At 51.2% G+C, this 17,184-nt stretch overlaps 1 protein-coding gene and 1 long non-coding RNA gene across 2 annotated transcripts in view; one reads left to right on the plus strand and one right to left on the minus strand.

The window, feature by feature from the left end:
* Positions 1 to 2,202: 2,202 nt before the first annotated feature.
* On the minus strand, positions 2,203 to 4,107 carry GP9 (glycoprotein IX platelet). The gene is made up of 3 exons (XM_064496833.1): positions 3,819 to 4,107; positions 2,861 to 2,985; positions 2,203 to 2,775 (listed from the first exon to the last, which is right to left on the minus strand). The coding sequence occupies exon 3, from the start codon at positions 2,746 to 2,748 to the stop codon at positions 2,203 to 2,205; it is 546 nt and encodes a 181-aa protein (XP_064352903.1). The 5' UTR covers positions 2,749 to 2,775; positions 2,861 to 2,985; positions 3,819 to 4,107.
* Positions 4,108 to 6,274: 2,167 nt separating this feature from the next.
* LOC135323322 (uncharacterized) overlaps positions 6,275 to 17,184 on the plus strand; it is a 42,242-nt gene continuing 31,332 nt past the window's right edge. Inside the window, exons 1-3 of the long non-coding RNA XR_010384748.1 lie at positions 6,275 to 6,431; positions 7,560 to 7,726; positions 9,060 to 9,184. This is a non-coding gene — a long non-coding RNA (uncharacterized LOC135323322). The remainder of the gene's footprint in view (positions 6,432 to 7,559; positions 7,727 to 9,059; positions 9,185 to 17,184) is intronic.

The raw sequence follows: 17,184 nt of genomic DNA on the forward strand, positions 1-17,184 counted from the left end.
TTTTCGTCATGATTGGTGCTGCCAAGTGTCTGAGCAAGCAATTACTGATGGATGGTTCATTTTTGTGTCAATGTGTATGGGCCGTGCTGCCCACATATGTGGTCAAATATTATTCTAGAAGTTTCTGGGTGAGTGTTTTTGGATAAGACAAGCAGTCAAATCAGTGGACTTTGAGTAAAGCAGATGGCCTTCCATAATGTGGGTGGGCCTCGTCCAACCAGCTGAAGGCCTGAATCAAACAAAAGACTAACCTCCCCAACATAAGAGGGAATTCTGCAGCAGACGGACTTCAGACTTAATTTGAACGGTAACATCGACTCTTACCTGGGTCTCTAGACTGCATGCAGGCCCACCCTGCAGATTTTGGGCAGGCCAGCCATGGGCCAATTCCTTAAAAATAAATCTCTCCCTAGATATATACACATCCTCTTGTTTCTGTTTCTCTGCAGAACCCTGACTAATGCCCTGGCACTAGTATGTTTATTTTCCAGAGTACATTCAGACACTGGGTGAATTCCTTTGCACTCCAGATTCTTTATATTGATTTCTGTTCTAGAGGCCTTTTCTTTTCTTCACCCAGCGTTTTAGGGCCAGCTTTATTTTTTAGGGGGTTGGGGAGGAGAATGTGGGAGAAGAGGAAACATTCTTGCTTTTAAAAATAGGTCTGACCTTTGAGCCTCTAAATGAACTTTTGGGATTCTGCCCTAAGAAAACATGTCTAGATATGGAGGAAGTTTTATGTACAAAGATTAAAAAAAAAGGTTTCAACCACTATGCATTTATTTGGGGTAAGGGAGCTTGGAAAGAACCTAAATGTCCCAGACAAGGGGTAGCATAGAAATGACCTTCAACAGGAAGTTTTGATTAGAATGTTGATTGGAATGCTAATATTGGTTCAAAAATGCTAGTAAAGGGGAAAACTGGACAGCGGTTTATAACTGCTGTACACAATTGTAATTGCAGTTTCCACTTAAACCTAAATGTTTAGCAATAAGAGATGAACGAATAAAATTTTAGTACAAACACAATGGGATGGAGTCTAGTCTACCCTTAAAAATGACTCAGTTAATACATACGAATAATGGAAATACGGTTCTGCCTGTGAGGACCTCCCTGCATGCTGCCTCTGGATGGAACACGGCTCTCTGGTTTGCCACAGTCCCCATCCCTCCCTGTTGTCAATCTGCCCGGAGTCTGGGACTTTTGTTCCAGCCTCACCTCTGTGGATCAGTGTCCTCCAGTGGCACTCTGTACCCATGTGGCCTTCTCTGTGACACCTTGTGCCTGCCACGTGGACTTCCTTGAGGGAATAGACCTTGGTATAATCATATTTGGTTTGGGTTGGCCAGTAATGGGCTTGTGACTGTTACATCATATGGTGGGGAAAAGTTTATTATTTTAACCACTGGCCCCAGAGTTCCGTTGAGGGAGAGAAGTTTCTTGTCTGAAGACTTCTGTGACTGTTGCTTGGGGAAGAAGCAAGAAGTGACACTTGCTTGCAGGTGTCTAATGCAGCCCCAGGAGGGGCCTTGCTTCCCTGAGAAAGGGAGGGCTCTGCTGTTGTTTCTGGAGAAGAGAGGTGGCGAGGAGGACACGGAGGGAGAGAGAGTGCGGAGATGACAAAGGATGGGGCCGGGTGAGCCCGCGTGGCCTCATGGCCAGGACGGAGGGGCCAAAGGCCATTTTGGGAGCAGAAATGTGCTTCCAAGGTGTGTCTGTCACAGAGACAAGGTAAGTCTCCTCTCCTCCCACCTGAGGTCCTCCTGCCTCCTGCTCTGCTCACTGCTGTGTTGTGAGAACAAGGTTTTCATGGAACTTGGGGGCTGAGTATTGATGCAAAGTTGACCTGGGCTGTCGGGGCAGTCATGTGGGAAGCAGGTGCCCGCAGCCGGCAGAGGGTGTGAGACGCGGAGTCCTGGGACCTGGTGGGCACTGGGAAAGGGCTGGGGCGTCCAGAGACTGTGGAACTGGGGGTGGCGTGGAGGTGGGACAAGCCGTTTTCCTGGGAGCTGGGAGACAGAGAAGCCCCAATTGGTATCTGTCATGGCAAAAATGGACACAGGTTTCCAGAAGGAGCCAGACAGGTGCTGAGAGTAAAAATACCCATCTCTGAGCCTGGCTGAAATGGCCGAGCGGCTGGTTTATTTGGAGCTACTGGTGGGCGGGCTGCCCGGGCGGCGTGCGGGGGGGGGGGGGGCGGGCTCAGGGCCTGGCCCGCCCGCCCCGGGGTGAGAGGGTGCACAGCAGGCCCGCCAGGAGAGCCAGGCTCAGCGTGGCCACGGCGGCCAGCGCCGCGTCCCACCACAGCCCCGGGGAGACCCCCGCCTTCGCGAGGCGCCAGCCGCAGCCGCCCAGCTCGGAGCCGCCCAGCTGGCCGAGCGCGCGGCCGGCGGCCACGCCGGGGCCGGCGCAGCGCACGAGCTGCAGCTCCTCGGGCGCGCGGTCCCGCAGCCACAGGCGCAAGTACGTGAGCGCGCAGTCGCAGTGCCAGGGGTTCTGCGCCGCGTCGAGGGCCTGCAGCTGTGGCAGGTGGTCGAAGGCGCCGGGGGCCACGGAGTGCAGGCTGTTGTTGGCCAGCAGGAGGCGGCGGGTGTGGACCGGCAGGGCGGGCAGCGCCGTGAGTCCCCGGCCCCGGCAGTCCACCTGCAGCCCCATGGTGTCCAGGGCCCGGCAGGCGCACGGGGCGGGGCAGTCCTCCGCGGCCTCGGCGGCCGCCCAGACCAGCAGCAAGGCCGCCCAGGCGGGCATGGGGCCGGCGGGCTGCAGGGAGAGGGGCTGCGAGGTGAGGGGGGCCTCCAGAGGCCTGCGCCCCATCCCGAGGGCCGGCGGGACCCCACCACCCGGTTAAGGGACCACTCACCTCCCCCTCAGGTCAGGCCTCGGTTTTCTCCTCTGTGAGATGAGTGGTGGAGACAAGGAAGTGAGGCAAGCCCACCTCTGGCTGGCGACCCTCCTGGACACTCAGAAGGCAGGGCGTTGGGGTGGCTGTGGTGGGGGCGGGGAGTGGGGCTCAGCCCGTGCTTGCGAAGGGGGAGGGCCCTCCTGTCCCCTGGCAGGGACCCCAGCCCCTGCTCAGGGCGGGGGGCGGGGGTGGTGTGCAGATGCCTGCTAAATGATCCCAGCTCTGGCCCCTGCCCCCAGAGGCTGGAAGGGTCCTGGAGAGGGCCTCCCAGGCTGCTCCCACCAGCCCATCTTCTATCCTGGGGTCCAACCCATCGATGGTGTGCCCAGCACAGACCCTATCTCAGCCCACGCATTCCAAACAGCTGGGCCACTGCAGAGTAAATTCTCTCGTGGTCCCTGATGTAGAAAGCAGCTGGGCGAGGTTGCTGAGGGGGGACAGGGAAGGGAACCCAGAAGGGACGCCATCTGGAAACCCACTGAGGGAGGATCAAGTTTGGAGTTGGGGCATTGAGGCCCAGAGAGGGAGACTGACTTGTGCGGGGCAGCCCAGCACTTTGTGCCAGAGACCAGACTCACTCAAGTCTTGTGAGCCCAGTCTTCTGCCTGGTCCATGCCCTCCCTCCATGACTCAGTGGGGGCTGAGTCTCCTGCTGAAGACAAGCTCCTCAACCAGGGCCTGGCCCGTGGCAGGCTTCCACTGAACATTTGTCGAATAAACCAGTGAATCTTGACTCAGCCAAGGACCCGATGTCTCAGAGGGAATGCCCCCAGCCCGTTGTCTATGGGGGAGCGAAGGAGGGGCAGAGGCTGGACTTGCCTGCTGGTGCCCTCCCTCCCTGCAGGGTCTGGACCCACTGTCCCCCCAGGAGGGCCCACACTGTGGGGAGCAGTGCTGGGTGATGAGGGCCACTTACCTGACAGGCCTGCAGTCAGGGCACCCCTTTCTCTGGCCTGAACTGCCCTGGCTGAGGCTGCAGTGGCCGCTCTGTGTGAGGCGGCTGATGGTGGCCCCAGCTTGAGTTGGGAGGAAGGAAATGGCAAAAATAGCCTGGCTTATCCCCGCGTGCAGCCCCGAGGGCCTATCTCCCTGGGGTCCTGGGACCTCGCACACAGAACCGCAGGTCAACCCCCACTTACAGAGAGGTCCCGCACCGCACCTGCTGTACCACCAGTGCTTCCAGGAGCCCCAGTACAGGGTGTGCGGGAGAACCCGGGGGGCCCTGGTCCCAGGAGGTGGGGAAGGCTTCCAGGAGGAGGAGGCCCCTGAGGTCAACAGCTCTGCTGGTTGTTCCTCCAAATGTCAGTTTTCCTCATCTGTAAAATGGGACCAGTAACCCCTCACAGAGGAGGATGGGGCGGCTGCCACGGGCTGAGAACCCCAAGTGGGGAGAGGGACTTGGTTTGTAATTCTCCTTGGTCCTTCTGAAGATGGAGAAAGTCTCCTCTGGGTGCCGTTGCATCTGTAGCGCCTTTGAACACTTGCTGGTCCTTCTTTTTAACTGAGAGCTGCATTAGCCTCAAGCTAGAAGTCAAGACCACTGTCTTATGGGTATCATATTTATTTCTAAAGTGTCATTCTGCTCAGGGTGGTGACACCAGCTTGCCATCTCTGTTGGTGATCTGAAGTTCTCCTTAAAAGAGAAGTGTATCTTTGATTATATTTTTAACATTGTAAAATAGGAATTAAAATCAAGCCCAATAGTAAAATGTTGTGAACAATTATAAAAATTAAAACATGAGCTATGCAGTTTATCACAAGTTATAAAAGTGTCACTGTTACGAAATGTCAACTTAGTCAATAAGGGATTTGCAGAGATGACAAAATTTGCAGCGGTGGAGGGCTGGGGGGCACTGAGGTGTGGGGACCCCTGAGGTATGGCAGTGCTTTGGGAACAAGTAGCAAGGTTCTAGCAACCTCTGCAAACAGAGGCTCGGCCAGAGGGGCCCAGGGGCAGGGCCCAGAGTGGGGGCTGCTGAGGAGGGGCCGAGCCCCCATCCATTTCCCGTGGTCGAGGCCAGTGTCAGCCAAAGATGTCAAACCTGAGAAGAGGGTCTGGGGCCCCCATCTGGAATGTTCTGAATCCTCTAAAACTCAGAGGGTTAGAGCTGGAGAGGGAAACTCAGGCCTGGAGTAGCCGTGATGCCAGCTGACGGGACACTGGGCCTTGGAGCGGGGCCAGGTCACCTCACCCCGCAGGAGGGAGGGAGCCTGCAACCCTCCAGCTGACTCTTGTTCTTAAACCAGGGTCGCAGCACCAGGGGTCACAGCAGCCAAGTCAAGGGCGGGGCTGAGGGTGCTTCCCCCCACCCCACTGGACCCTCATGGTCAGGACAGGGAGTGGGTGCCTGCTGTGTTTTGTCGCAGTGTCCTGTGGCTCCCAGCCCTCTGCTGTGGGGGAGCTGACCTCCAGCATTTGTGTGCTTATCGCCTGCTTCTCCCCACAGACATCAGCCCCTGAGAGCTGGCGGCCAAGTCACCGTGCTGGGTCGGTGTGGGCACCTCCAGCCGTCGGGGAGCTGTGCGTGCTCTGACTGTGAAGGAGGAGGTGGGGGTTCCATCAGCAGGAGGGACCCGTCCTTGTCCCATCCCACCAGCCCTTACTGCACGGAGCAGCGCTGTCAGCAACCCTCTGCTCCCAGGACACCTGGGGTTCCTTTTTAAAAAAATACTCAGAGATGTGTATTGCAGTGTTGCTAATGGTCGCCAGAAACGGGAAACCAAGGCAGACTCACTGGCGCAGCACATGGCACAGTATCACACGGATGTCGTGGAAAATGAAGGCAAGCTGTAAGAGCTGTGTTGAAGGAATTTCCACTGAGTATTGCTGAATGGCACGCATCAAATGCACCAGAATGTAGGATTATACCCTACTTTGGTCAAACAAATTGTGACCGACTACCCTTGCCCAGGGTTACTGAAGAGTGTGGGTTTTTTATCTCCTATCTCAGGGCGTCCCTCCCAGACTGGCCTGGCCCTCCCCTCAGGTGGCCTTCCTAGGGGGGCCACATCTCCCCTACAGCCTGCACTGAAGGGGCCCAGTCTGCACTCAGGGTAGGAGCAGGGTGGTCACCCTCCTTCTTCGCCCACGGAGGCTGCCAGCCTCCCGCTGCTCAGCCCAAACCAGGCGGGTAGGTGTGCTGTCACCTGCTGTCACCCCTGCCCTGGAGGGTGCCTGCCTGTGGGGTCACCAGGTAGGTACTCAGCGAGGGCTTTCTCCTGAGCCTGGGCCCCAGACAGGAAGTCAGCCTCCTGGGCCCTCCCTCCCTGCCTTGTGGACCCCGCCTTGCCCACCTCCCCCTGCATGCAGGCCTTTTCAGCAGGTGGGGAAGGGGCCCCAGTGAGTGGGGGACCCACTGCCCCCGGGCTGTTTCCTGACCTGACCTCACCTGGTCAGCCCCACATGCTCTCTAGGGCCTCTGAGGTTTCCCATTTATTTTCAGCAGGTACAACATAAACCAACAGAAGACACAAATAAGAAATCTTCTCATTGTGGAAAAGCTGGGCTACATGGATGAGCAGGAAGAAGGTGATAAAAGCTCCCCTCAACCCCAGTATCCGACAAGACTACCTTTTGTTCTTTCCTGCCTATGTTGTTTTCTGACCCAAATAGGGCCACGCGGGGCCCATGCCCTTCTGGAACCTCCTTTCCCATCTGTTGGTACACCGGCAGGTCACCAGCATCCACGTGGCTCCACAGTGGATGCTTATCGTTTATTCAAGAGCTCTCCCTCGCTCCTTACCTCCCTGACAGGCCTTTGTGGGATGTGCTGGGGGTGGGGGGCAGCCGTCTGGGCTTCCTGGGGGGCTCCTCCTTCCACAGCCTGAGTAGGCTGACCACACGGTTTTCCCTGTGGGGAGATGCAGGCGTTCCCGCTCTGGCCCCATCAGGTTTCTTATCAGGTCACCCTACTACCTGCCTATGGAAGCCCTCTCTCTGGCTCATTGCTGTGTCTGTAGACACACTCATGCCTCCTTTACTGTGGAAAGATCCTGTGTGCGTGCATCTGTGTGCATGTGCGTGTATGCAGGTGTGTGCTTGTGCACAGGCCCACAGTTCTGCCTTCCCACCTGCTACAGCCCAAGAGGGTCCTGCCCCCGTAAGAACCCCTCAGAACAGCTCCCACCGCCCCGCAGCCAGATCCCGGACCATCTGATCTGACATCGCAGCTCTGCCTGGTCTGTACTTCACCACACAGCTGACCCTGAAAGAGGGAGGTTTCCCAGGAGGCCTGCCTGTGAACGTGGGAGCCCTTAAATGCGGAGAGCTCTGTGCAGCTGGTGGCAGAAGCAGCAGCATGGGACGCAGCAGACGGGAAGTCAGGGCGATTCTGGGCTGAGAAGGGCTCAGGGGCCATGGCTGAGTTGAGGAGGAAGTGGGTTCCTCCCAGGGCCTCGGGGTGGGGCACAGCCCTACCCACACCGCGCCTTCTACCGGGGAGCTTGAAGCAGGGAGCCCAGAGCCACGTGCACGTTCTGCCCACAAAGAGTGAGCCACAAGACATGGGTGTTGCTGTCAGCCCTGACGTTTGTGGTGATCTGTTACAGCAGCAAGAGAACGCCAACTTAAGGGGCCCACTCTGCTCTCGACCCCTTTCGCAGGTTCAAGGACATGGCCCCTACCCATCACCCCTCCTCCCTGGACTGTTCCCAGCAGGTTGCAAACTCGGATGGAGAGTGTGACCCTTCTGAGAAGCCTGCCCCTGATTCCTGTTCTCCCAGGACTCCTCTTCTGTTGCAGACAAGTGCCTTACAGCTCAGCTGTGACAGCAACCTGGATCTGGGCGAGAAACCAAGCAGCATTCAGAGAGTTGAACAACTCAGGTTTGTTATGCCAGCGGGCCCAGAGGAGTTAACACTCCAAGCTCTGGACCCCGTCTGTAGGTTTACACAGGCTTTACTAGGCTGCCAGTTTACACTCTGCAACATCATATGCAACTAAGGTATAACAAAAGTTGACTAATTAGGAACAAGCTTTGTAGAAATGGGCCAATCAAGAGTGAGAGGAATAACCAATCAGGAGTGAGCTCCATGCAAATGAAGTACTACAAATGGACCAATCAGGAGTTAGCTTAGGGAACCAATAGAATTTTAGGGGTAAGTTCCACTTTCCTAGAAGCCATTTCAGAGACAAAAAGTGAGATAGAGCCGCTGGGCCAGGGAACCGGATGGTGTTGGCAGGAGAGCAGCGGCCCTGCCTGGGGGCCCTGCCGGTCTTTTTATGGGGCTCCCCGCCTCACTTCCACAGCACCTAGCAGGACCTAAGATTATCTCATTTTGACATGTTGCCCCGTTGATGAAATGTCTCCATCACATCTCCACTGGGTGTGATCTTCAGAAGGGCAGGGACTTGGTGCTCTTAACCGTTGTTGAGGACCACACCTGGGCCCAGGGCCTAAACAAGAACTTTGCCCGAATTGCTTTTCTGGAAACTTGGATTCAGCTGCGTCCGGTTTGAGCTCAAGCCGGTTGAGACTGGTTAGGCCGTGTTAGGACCACGACCCTCCAACTGGGCCTGCACGAGTGTCCGCTTGGTGACCTTTTGACTCCCAGGGCCTCAAATGCCACCCTCAAAAGGTGCTAAGGCTGCCTCTTACTTGTACGGTTTGTTTTTTATGAGGGGGGTAATTAGGTTTACTCATTTATTTCTGCTTGGAGGAGGGGCTGGGGCTCTAACTCCGGCCCGCTTGCGCGCTGAGCACGCGCGCTCTACCCACCCCCAGGGCTGCCTCTCTCTGCCCATGCGCCCGCGCAGGCCCGTCCTGTCCAATCGCCGCCCGCGTCCTCCGCAGCCTCCGCCCTATCCCATAAACGCCCGAGTTGGGGAGGGGTTTCAGGTTAGTTCTGTCTGGCCGTCGTCGCTGGGCGCCCCAGAAGGAGCCCCTCCTCTGCTGCACGCCTGGCGTGGGCCTCGCTGCCCGCGGGCAGACAGGCCTGGGGTGCTGCTCCCTGGGGCTCTGCGGACACGCGCTCGACCAACTGGCTGCTTGGGGCCGGGCTGGGGGCTGCGCGCCCTCTCAGTGGTCCGCGGAAGGCCTCGCCCCTCTCAGCCTGTTTGCCCAGCTTGGAGCCGGGCTGCTGCGAGCCAGGCTCCTCGGCTGCAGGGCGGCCTGGTGCCCCTGCTTGGCCCCCGCAACCTAAGGACTTATGTTTCCAGACGAGAAGGATGGACAGTCTGCAGCGCCAAAACCCACTTCCCAGTGCTGGTCTCCTTGGGCTCAGCCGACCAGGCGCACCTGGTTGCTGTTTCCTGTGGATTCATTGTCAGGCTCTGCGGGACAGGTGAGGCTGCTTTCTCAGCTGAGAACAGACACTTTCCTTTTTTTTTTCTTTTTTTAATTGAAGTATAGTTGGTTTGTTGCAGCGAAGTGTGTTACAGCTCTGTGTTATAGCTCAGTTGTGACAGCAACCTGGATCCTGGCGAGAAATCAAGCAGCACTTGGAGAGTTGAAGAACTCTGGTTTATAATGCCTGTGAGCCCAGAGGAGTTAACACTCCAATCTCTGCACCTTGTCTGTAGGTTTACACAGGCTTTTGTAGGCTGCCAGTCTAGACTTTGCAACATCTTGCAACATCATATGCAGAGTAGGTGTTAGAATTGGGCCAATTAGGAGTGATAGAAATGGACCAATCAGGAGTGAACTTTGGTAGCCAATAGAGTCTTAGGGGTAAATTCCGTTCGTCTAAAAGCAAGCCACAGAAGCAAAACGCGAGATAATGCCCCCGGTGCAGGGAACGGGATGGCGCTGGTGGAAAGTAGTGGCCTTGCCTGTGGGTCCTGCTGGTCTTTTCATGGGGCTTCCCACCTCAGGTTTACAATGTTGCGTCATTTCTGGTGTACAGCATGCTGGTTCAGTCATACGTATACGTATATTTGTTTTCATTATAGGTTACCACAAGACAGTGAATATAGTTCCCTGTGGTCTACAGTATGAGCTTATTTATCTATTTTTAAAAATTTTATTTGTTATTGCTTTATAGTTGATTTACAATGTTAGTTTCAGGTATACAGCAAAGCGATTCAGCTTACGTATATATATATATTTCAGATTATTTTCTTTTATATGCTATTATAAGATATTGAACTTTGTTCCCTGTGCTATACAGTAGGTCCTTGTTTTATATATAGTAATCCAAAACTCCTAATTTATCCCTCCCCAACCGTTTCCCCTTTGATTTATTTTCCAAGCACACGTCTTTATCTCGTCGAAATACCCCTTTGGTAAATGTAAGCCTTAAACTAGCTTGTAGCACATTATTTTCTTGTCTCTGGAAGTTCCTGGTACATCATTATTAAAGTCCATACTTTATTCAGATTTCCTTGGTTTTTGTCTAATGTCCTTTCTCTTTCTCCAGGATTTAGTTGTCATGTCTCCTTAGTCTCCTCTTGGTTGTGACAGTTTCTCAAACTTTCCTTACTTACAGTGACCTTGACAGGTTACAATGTTTCAGTTTCTGGTGTACAGCACAATACTTCAGTCATATAGGAACATATGTGTATTCGTTTTCATATTCTTTTTCACCATAGGTTACTTAAGACATTGAATATAGTTTCCTGTGCTATACAGTAGAAACTTGTTATTTATTTATTTTATATATATATTAGTATCTGCATATTTTGAACTCCCAGTTTATACCTTCCCACCCTCTTCCCCACCGGTAACCATAAGTTTGTCTTGATGTCTGCTAGTCTGTTTCTGTTTTGTAAATAAGTTTTTGTCATTTTTTTAATGATTCCACATATAAATGATATCACATGGTGTTTTTCTTTCTCTTTCTGGCTTCACTTAGAATGATGATCTCCAAGTTCATCCATGTTGCTGCAAATGGCATTATTTTTTATGGCTGAGTAGTGTTCCATTGTATAAATACACCACAGCTTCTTTTGTTTTTTAATTGAAGCAAGTCAATTACAGTGTGTCAATCTCTGGTGTACAGCAGTGTCCCAGTCATGCATATACCTACATGTATTCATTTTCGTATTTTTTCCATTAATGGGTATTACAAGATATTAAACATAGTTCCCTGTGCTATACAGAAGAAACTTTTTAAAGTCTGTTTTTATATGTAGTGGCTAACATTTGTAAATTTCCAACTCCCAAGTTTATCCCCTCCCACCCCCTTTCCCTGGTAACCATTGGATTGTTTATTAAGTCTGAGAGTCTGCTTCTGTTTTGTAGATGAGTTCATAGTATCCTTTCAAAAAAAATTCCACATATGAGTTATATCATATGGTATTGTTCTTTCTCTTTCTGGCTTCACTTAGAATGACGATCTCCAAGTTCATCCATGTTGCTGCAAATGGCATCATTTTATTTTTTATGGCAGAGTAGTATTCCATTGTATAAATATACGACAACTTTTTTATCCAGTCATCTGTTGATGGACATTTAGGTTGGTTACACATCCTGGCTATTGTATATAGGGCTACTATGAACATTGGGGTGCATGTATCTTTTCGAATTGGAGTTCCCTCCAGATACATACCCAGGAGTGGGATTGCTGGATCATATGGCAAGTCTATTTTTAGTCTTTTGAGGAATCTCCATACTGTTTTCCATAATGGCTGCACCAAACTACATTCCCATCAGCAGTGCAGGAGGGTTCCCTTCTCTCCACAGCCTCCCCAGCATTTATTGTTCATGGACTTTTGAATGATGGTTGTTCTGACTGATGTAGGTTGATACCTCATTGTAGTTTTGATTTGCATTTCTCTGCTAATTAGTGATATTGAGCACTTTTTCATGTGCCTGTTGGCCATTTGTATGTCTTCATTAGAGAATTGCTTGTTTAGGTCTTCTGCCCATTTTTGGATTGGGTTGTTTGTTTGATACTAAGGTGTATGAGCTGTTTATATATTCTGGAGACTAAGTACTTGTCAGTCTCATTTTTTGCAAGTATTTTCTCCTATTCTGTAGGTTGTCTTTTTGTTTTGTTTATGGTTTCCTTTGCTGTGTGAAAGCTTATAAGTTTAGTTAGGTCCCGTTTATTTATTTTTGCTTTTATTTGTATTGTTTGGGTGGGCTGCCCTAGGAGAACATTGTTGAGACCAAGGAAGTGAAAGACCTATATGCAGAGAACTATAAAACACTGACTAAGGAAATTAAAGATCGCTGAAAGAAATAGAAGTCTATCCCATGTCCTTGCATTGAAAGAATCAATGTTGTTAAAATGGTCACACTGCCCAAGGCAATCTGCAGATTCAATGTGATCCCTATTTAATTACCCAAGACATTTTTCACAGAATTAGAACAACTAATCCTAAAATTTTTGTGAATCACAAAAGACCCAGAATTGCCAAAGAATTACTGAAGAAAAAGAATGAAGCTGGAGGAATAACCCTCCCAGACTTCAGACAGCACTACAGAGCTGCAGTCATCAAAACAGCATGGTATTGGCACAAAAACAGACACATGGATCAATGGGACAGAATAGAGGGCCCAGAAATAAACTTACAAACTTTTGGTAAATTAATCTTTGACAAAGAAGACAAGAACATACAATGGGGTAAAGACAGCAAATGGTGTTGGGAAAACTGGACAGCTGCATGTAAATCAATGAAGTTAGAACACACCCTCACTCTATACACAAAAGTAAACTCAGAATGGCTTAAAGACTTAAATACAAGACAAGACACTATAAACTTCTTAGAAGAAACCATAGACAAAACATCTTCCAACATAAATCTCAGCAACGTTCTCCTAGGGCAGTCTACCCAGGCAATAGAATTTTTTTAATATATATTTTTATTGAAGTATAGTCAGTTTACAGTGTTGTGTCAGTCTCTGGTGTGCAGCACAGCACCTCAGTTATGCATGAATACACATATGTTCATTTTCATATTCTTTTTCACTGTAAGTTACTACAAGATATACAGTTCCCTGTGCTCTACAGTATAAGCTTGTTGTTTATCTATTTTATATATATTAGTACATGCAAATCTCAGACTCCTGATTCATCCCTTCCCGATCCCTTTCCCCCTGGTAACCGTAAGTTTGTTTTCTGTGTCTGTGAGTCTGTTTCTGTTTTGTAAATAAGTTCGTCTGTCTTTATTTTTTTACATTCCACATATGAGCGATATCATACGGTATTTTTCGTTCTCCTTCTGGCTTACTGCACTTAGAATGACAAACCTATTTTATATATAGTAGTTAGTATCTGCACGTCTCGAACTCCCAGTTTATCCCTCCCCGCTTCCCCCTCAACAGTAAGAGCGCTTTGACTGTCTCTGAGACTGTTTTACACCTGCCTTCTTAGAGTCATCTACGTAGATTTAAAAAAGTGAGCGGATTCTAAGGAAAAGGTAGAGTCGGCAACAGCACAGGTGGTGGGGAGAGTTGGCAGATACCCATGGAGGGGACCGCTGCCCTCTCCTGCTCTGAGCGCGCTGGGACCCTCTCACCGCGCTCCTCTATGCCACGGGTGCCGTCGCCACCTGGTGGCGCCAGTGTGAAACTACAGGATGTTTCCATGGTGGGGTGGGGTGGGAGCAATTTCAGGTCAGCCTGAATTTCAGGTCTGGCCATGATTTTGTGGCCAGAAAGTGAGAGAGGTCATTAGTTCAGATTTCCTAAAAAGCATTTTTAAGAAGTTGCAGACCATTTGAACAATCCCACAGGAGCCTTTCTAGAAAAAGGCAAAAGGAGAGTGGTGGACCTGAGGGCTGCCCACCAGTATTCTGTTCTCCTATTTTTCCCAAAACATGGTAGAATTCCTGCCCCACCCCCGCCCCTCCTGCCTCTTCCCCCTCCCCCCGGGCCACCTTCAGGGCCTGCAGCCAGTGTAGCTGCCCAGGGCCCACTCAGAAAGGCCCTGGGCTTGGGGTTTGGTGCCCTGCCGCCGTGGTCCTGAAATTTGTGGTCATCGTACCTTTGCGTTGTTTGTGAGTGAGGTCCAGTGGGCCCAGGGGCGTGCACCAGGGCCTGGGAGCCTGGGCTACACACTCCACTTCCCGACACCTCCCGACTCCTGGCTGCCTGCTCCCCTGGTCCTCTAGCCCCCAGCCTGCCCTTGACCAGCAGGCATCAGTCTGCAGCTGGTGGCAGAGGGTCCCTCAGGCCTGCCCTCTTCCCCCAGGTTCTTTTGAGTGTTCCTTCAGTGGGCTGCAAGCTGTGGGGGTCCTGTCCTCCTTCCAACCTGCTGGTGATGACTGTCTGGCCTCCGATGGTTACTGGTTAATATACCTAAACACCCGCTAAAATACTCCACAATTACCCTTTGTTCTCATTAGGAAATGTATCTGTTATCTGTGGCTGCTGCGTAACAAATCATTCCCCAAACTAGCAGCTTAAAACAATAACATGCATTCATTGATTATCTCCCAGTTTCTGTGGATCAAGTCCTTGTGTGTGGCTTAGCAGGGCAGCTTGGGTTCTGGGCACTGCAGGCAGGATCCCAACCAGGGCTACACTCAGGCTTGACCAGGGCTAGAAGACATGTGAGATGTGAGCTAGAAGGCTTCTGAGATGTGAGCCAGGCTGTTGGCTGGAGGCCTTGGTTCCTCACTGGCTATTGCCGGGGGACACTGGTCGCCTGTCGCAGGACCTTTCCCACAGGGTGCCTGAGTGTCCTCCAGTGTGGAGAGTGAGGGGGCAGCCCGGGCCGTCCATGACCTGGTGTCCCAGTCAGCGGCAGTTCCATCCTCTGTTAGAGGTGAGTGTCCAGGTGTGACGCACAGGCAGAGGGAAGGGCATTTGGATTTGTATCTCAGAGGGAGAGCGTCGGAGACTTGTAGACGTTTTAACAGGAGATTTTCAAATTCATGTAGTTGCAAGGCCTCTATCTGGAAGGCGCTACAGCTTGGCGAGGCATCTCCCAAGGGAGTGATTGGTTAACGGAGCTCGCAGGAGCCTCCAGGGACAGGAAACTTCGGGGTCCGGGCCGTGACGGATTCTCAGGCCTAGTGTCAGGGAGGGCCTGCTTTTGGTGAGGGTTGCTCAGGAATTGTGCACTTACCCTGCTTCCGACTGAAGGAAATCCTGTTTCCTGTGATGTAAGCTGCTCCTTTTCCCCCTGGAGGCGTCACCCCAGCCTTCAGCTCAGCAAAGGTGGCCCATCTTCCTGTGCAGTCGTGCCCGCTGACCCCTTCCTGTCAGTGACCTCTGGCCTTGATGCTCATGGGAGGCCCTGGCTGCTTACTGTGGTGACAGGCTGGTCGAGTGGTCATGAGTGTGGCTTGGGTCCTGGCTCAGCCATTGGGTTGCGTGGCCGTGGGCCAGGGTGGGGGGAACATCCTCATCAGTCGAGGGGGAGGTGGGAGGAAACCTCATGCCTGGTTTCTGTTGGTCACAGACCCAGCCCTTCTCTAGGGAAGTCCACGGTCCTCTCAGGACCTCTGCTCCTGAGGCCTCGGGCCAGGGCGGAGCATCAGGCTGGTGCTTAGGTGACATCCAAGTTCAAGGTCTTGAACTGAGGTCCCAGCCTCTCCCCCCTGGGTAGAAGGGAAGGCCACCAGGCTGCAGGTCAGCAAGGCTTAGGGTCCAGGGAGTGCCCGACACCGAGGCCGACTCTCTGCAAAGACGGCTGAGAGGCCTCCTGTACCCACTCTCCCCCTTTTTAAAAAAATAGACTTGACTTTTTAGAGAAGTTTTAGGTTTACAGCAAAATCGGGTGGAAAGCACAGAATTCCCCTGTGCCCCCTGCCCCCTGCCACGGCCTCCCCCGCTGTGAACACCCTCACCCGACGGCGCACTTGTTACAACTGATGAACCTGCGTGGACACGACACTGTCACCCAGAGTCCACAGCTCCCCCGAGGGGTCAGTCTTCGGGTTGTACGTCCCCGGGTTTGTAGCTTTCGACCCCCACCTCTGGCACCCACCAGTCTTCTCTGTAGCTGCGAGTCTGGGGGGCTAGGGTTTGTGTGTGATTCTGCATGTAAGTGAGGCCATGCGGTTTCTGTCTTTTCCTCATCTGGCTTATTTCACTTCGCATAGTTGTCGCAATGACAGGATTTCATTCTCTTTCTTTATGGCTGAAAGAATGTACAACACATAATAGAATCACATCTTCTTTATCCGTACGTTCATCGCTGGACGCCAAGCTGTGCCCACATCCTGGCTGTTGTAAGTAACTCTGCGTGAACATGGGGGTGCGAGTGTCTTTATGATTCTCTGTATTTACCTGTCTGTCTCTCCAGTTTGGGGGAGACCTGTTTGCCCTGTGATCTCATTTCTCTGAATTAAAAGAGCTGGTTTTTCAGTTGATGCAGCTTTTCACTTGTTGTTAGGACAGAGTGATTATACACTAGACTGGAAACTGCAGCCCTTCCTTCCTTCCTTCCTTCCTTCCTTCCTTAATATAGATGATGACAGATTTATTTTCCTACAAAGAATCCATTAGAATCATATAGCAGTGGTTCCCATTCACCTAATTATATGTATTATTTGTTATATTCATTCATTTCTTTTACATCCCATGTATAAGGGAAATCATGCAGTATTTGTCTTTCTCTGATTCATTTCACTAGGCATAGTAACCTCCAGGTCCATCCATATTGTTGCAAATCGTAAAATTTCATTCTTTATGTATGAGTAATATTCCTGTGTGTGTATGTGTCACATCTTTTTTATCCATTCATCCGCTGATAGGCACTTAGGCTGCTTCCATGTCTTGACTTGTAAATAATGAACATTGAGGTGATTGTATCTTTTTGAATTAGTGCTTTCATTTGCTCTGGATATATACCCGGGAGTGGAATTGCTGGATCATGTGGTGGCTCTGTTTTTAGTCTGAGGAAACTCCGTACTGTTCTCCTCAATGGCTGCACCAATTTGAATTCCTGCCAACGGTGCAGGAGGGTTCCCCATTCCCCGCATCGTCGCCAGCATTTGCTGTTTGTGGTCATTCTGATGATGGCCATTCTGAGGTGATGCCTCACTGTGGTTTTGACTTACATTTCTCTGATTAATGACGCTGAACATCTTTTCACACTCCTGTTGGCCATCTGTGTGTTGTCTTTGGGAAAATGTCTGTTCAGGTCTTTTGTGCATTTTTAATTAGATTGTTTTTTGTATTGAGTTGTGTGAGCTGTTAATATATTTTTGATACTAACCCTTATTGGTCGTGTCATTTGCAAATATTTCCTCCTGTTCAGTAGGTTGATGGTTTCCTTTGCTGTGCAAAAGCTTTTAAAGTTTAATTAGGTCTCATTTGTTTGTTTTTGCTTTTGTTTCATTTGCCTTAGGAGACAGAGCTAGAAAAATATTTATACGATTTATGTCAAAGACTATTCTGCCTATGTTTTCTTCTAGGAGTTTTACAGTTTTTGGTCTTAACGCTTAG

Source organism: Camelus dromedarius, chromosome 17, assembly GCF_036321535.1.
Source record: "Camelus dromedarius isolate mCamDro1 chromosome 17, mCamDro1.pat, whole genome shotgun sequence".
NCBI classification, from domain to species: domain Eukaryota; kingdom Metazoa; phylum Chordata; class Mammalia; order Artiodactyla; family Camelidae; genus Camelus; species Camelus dromedarius.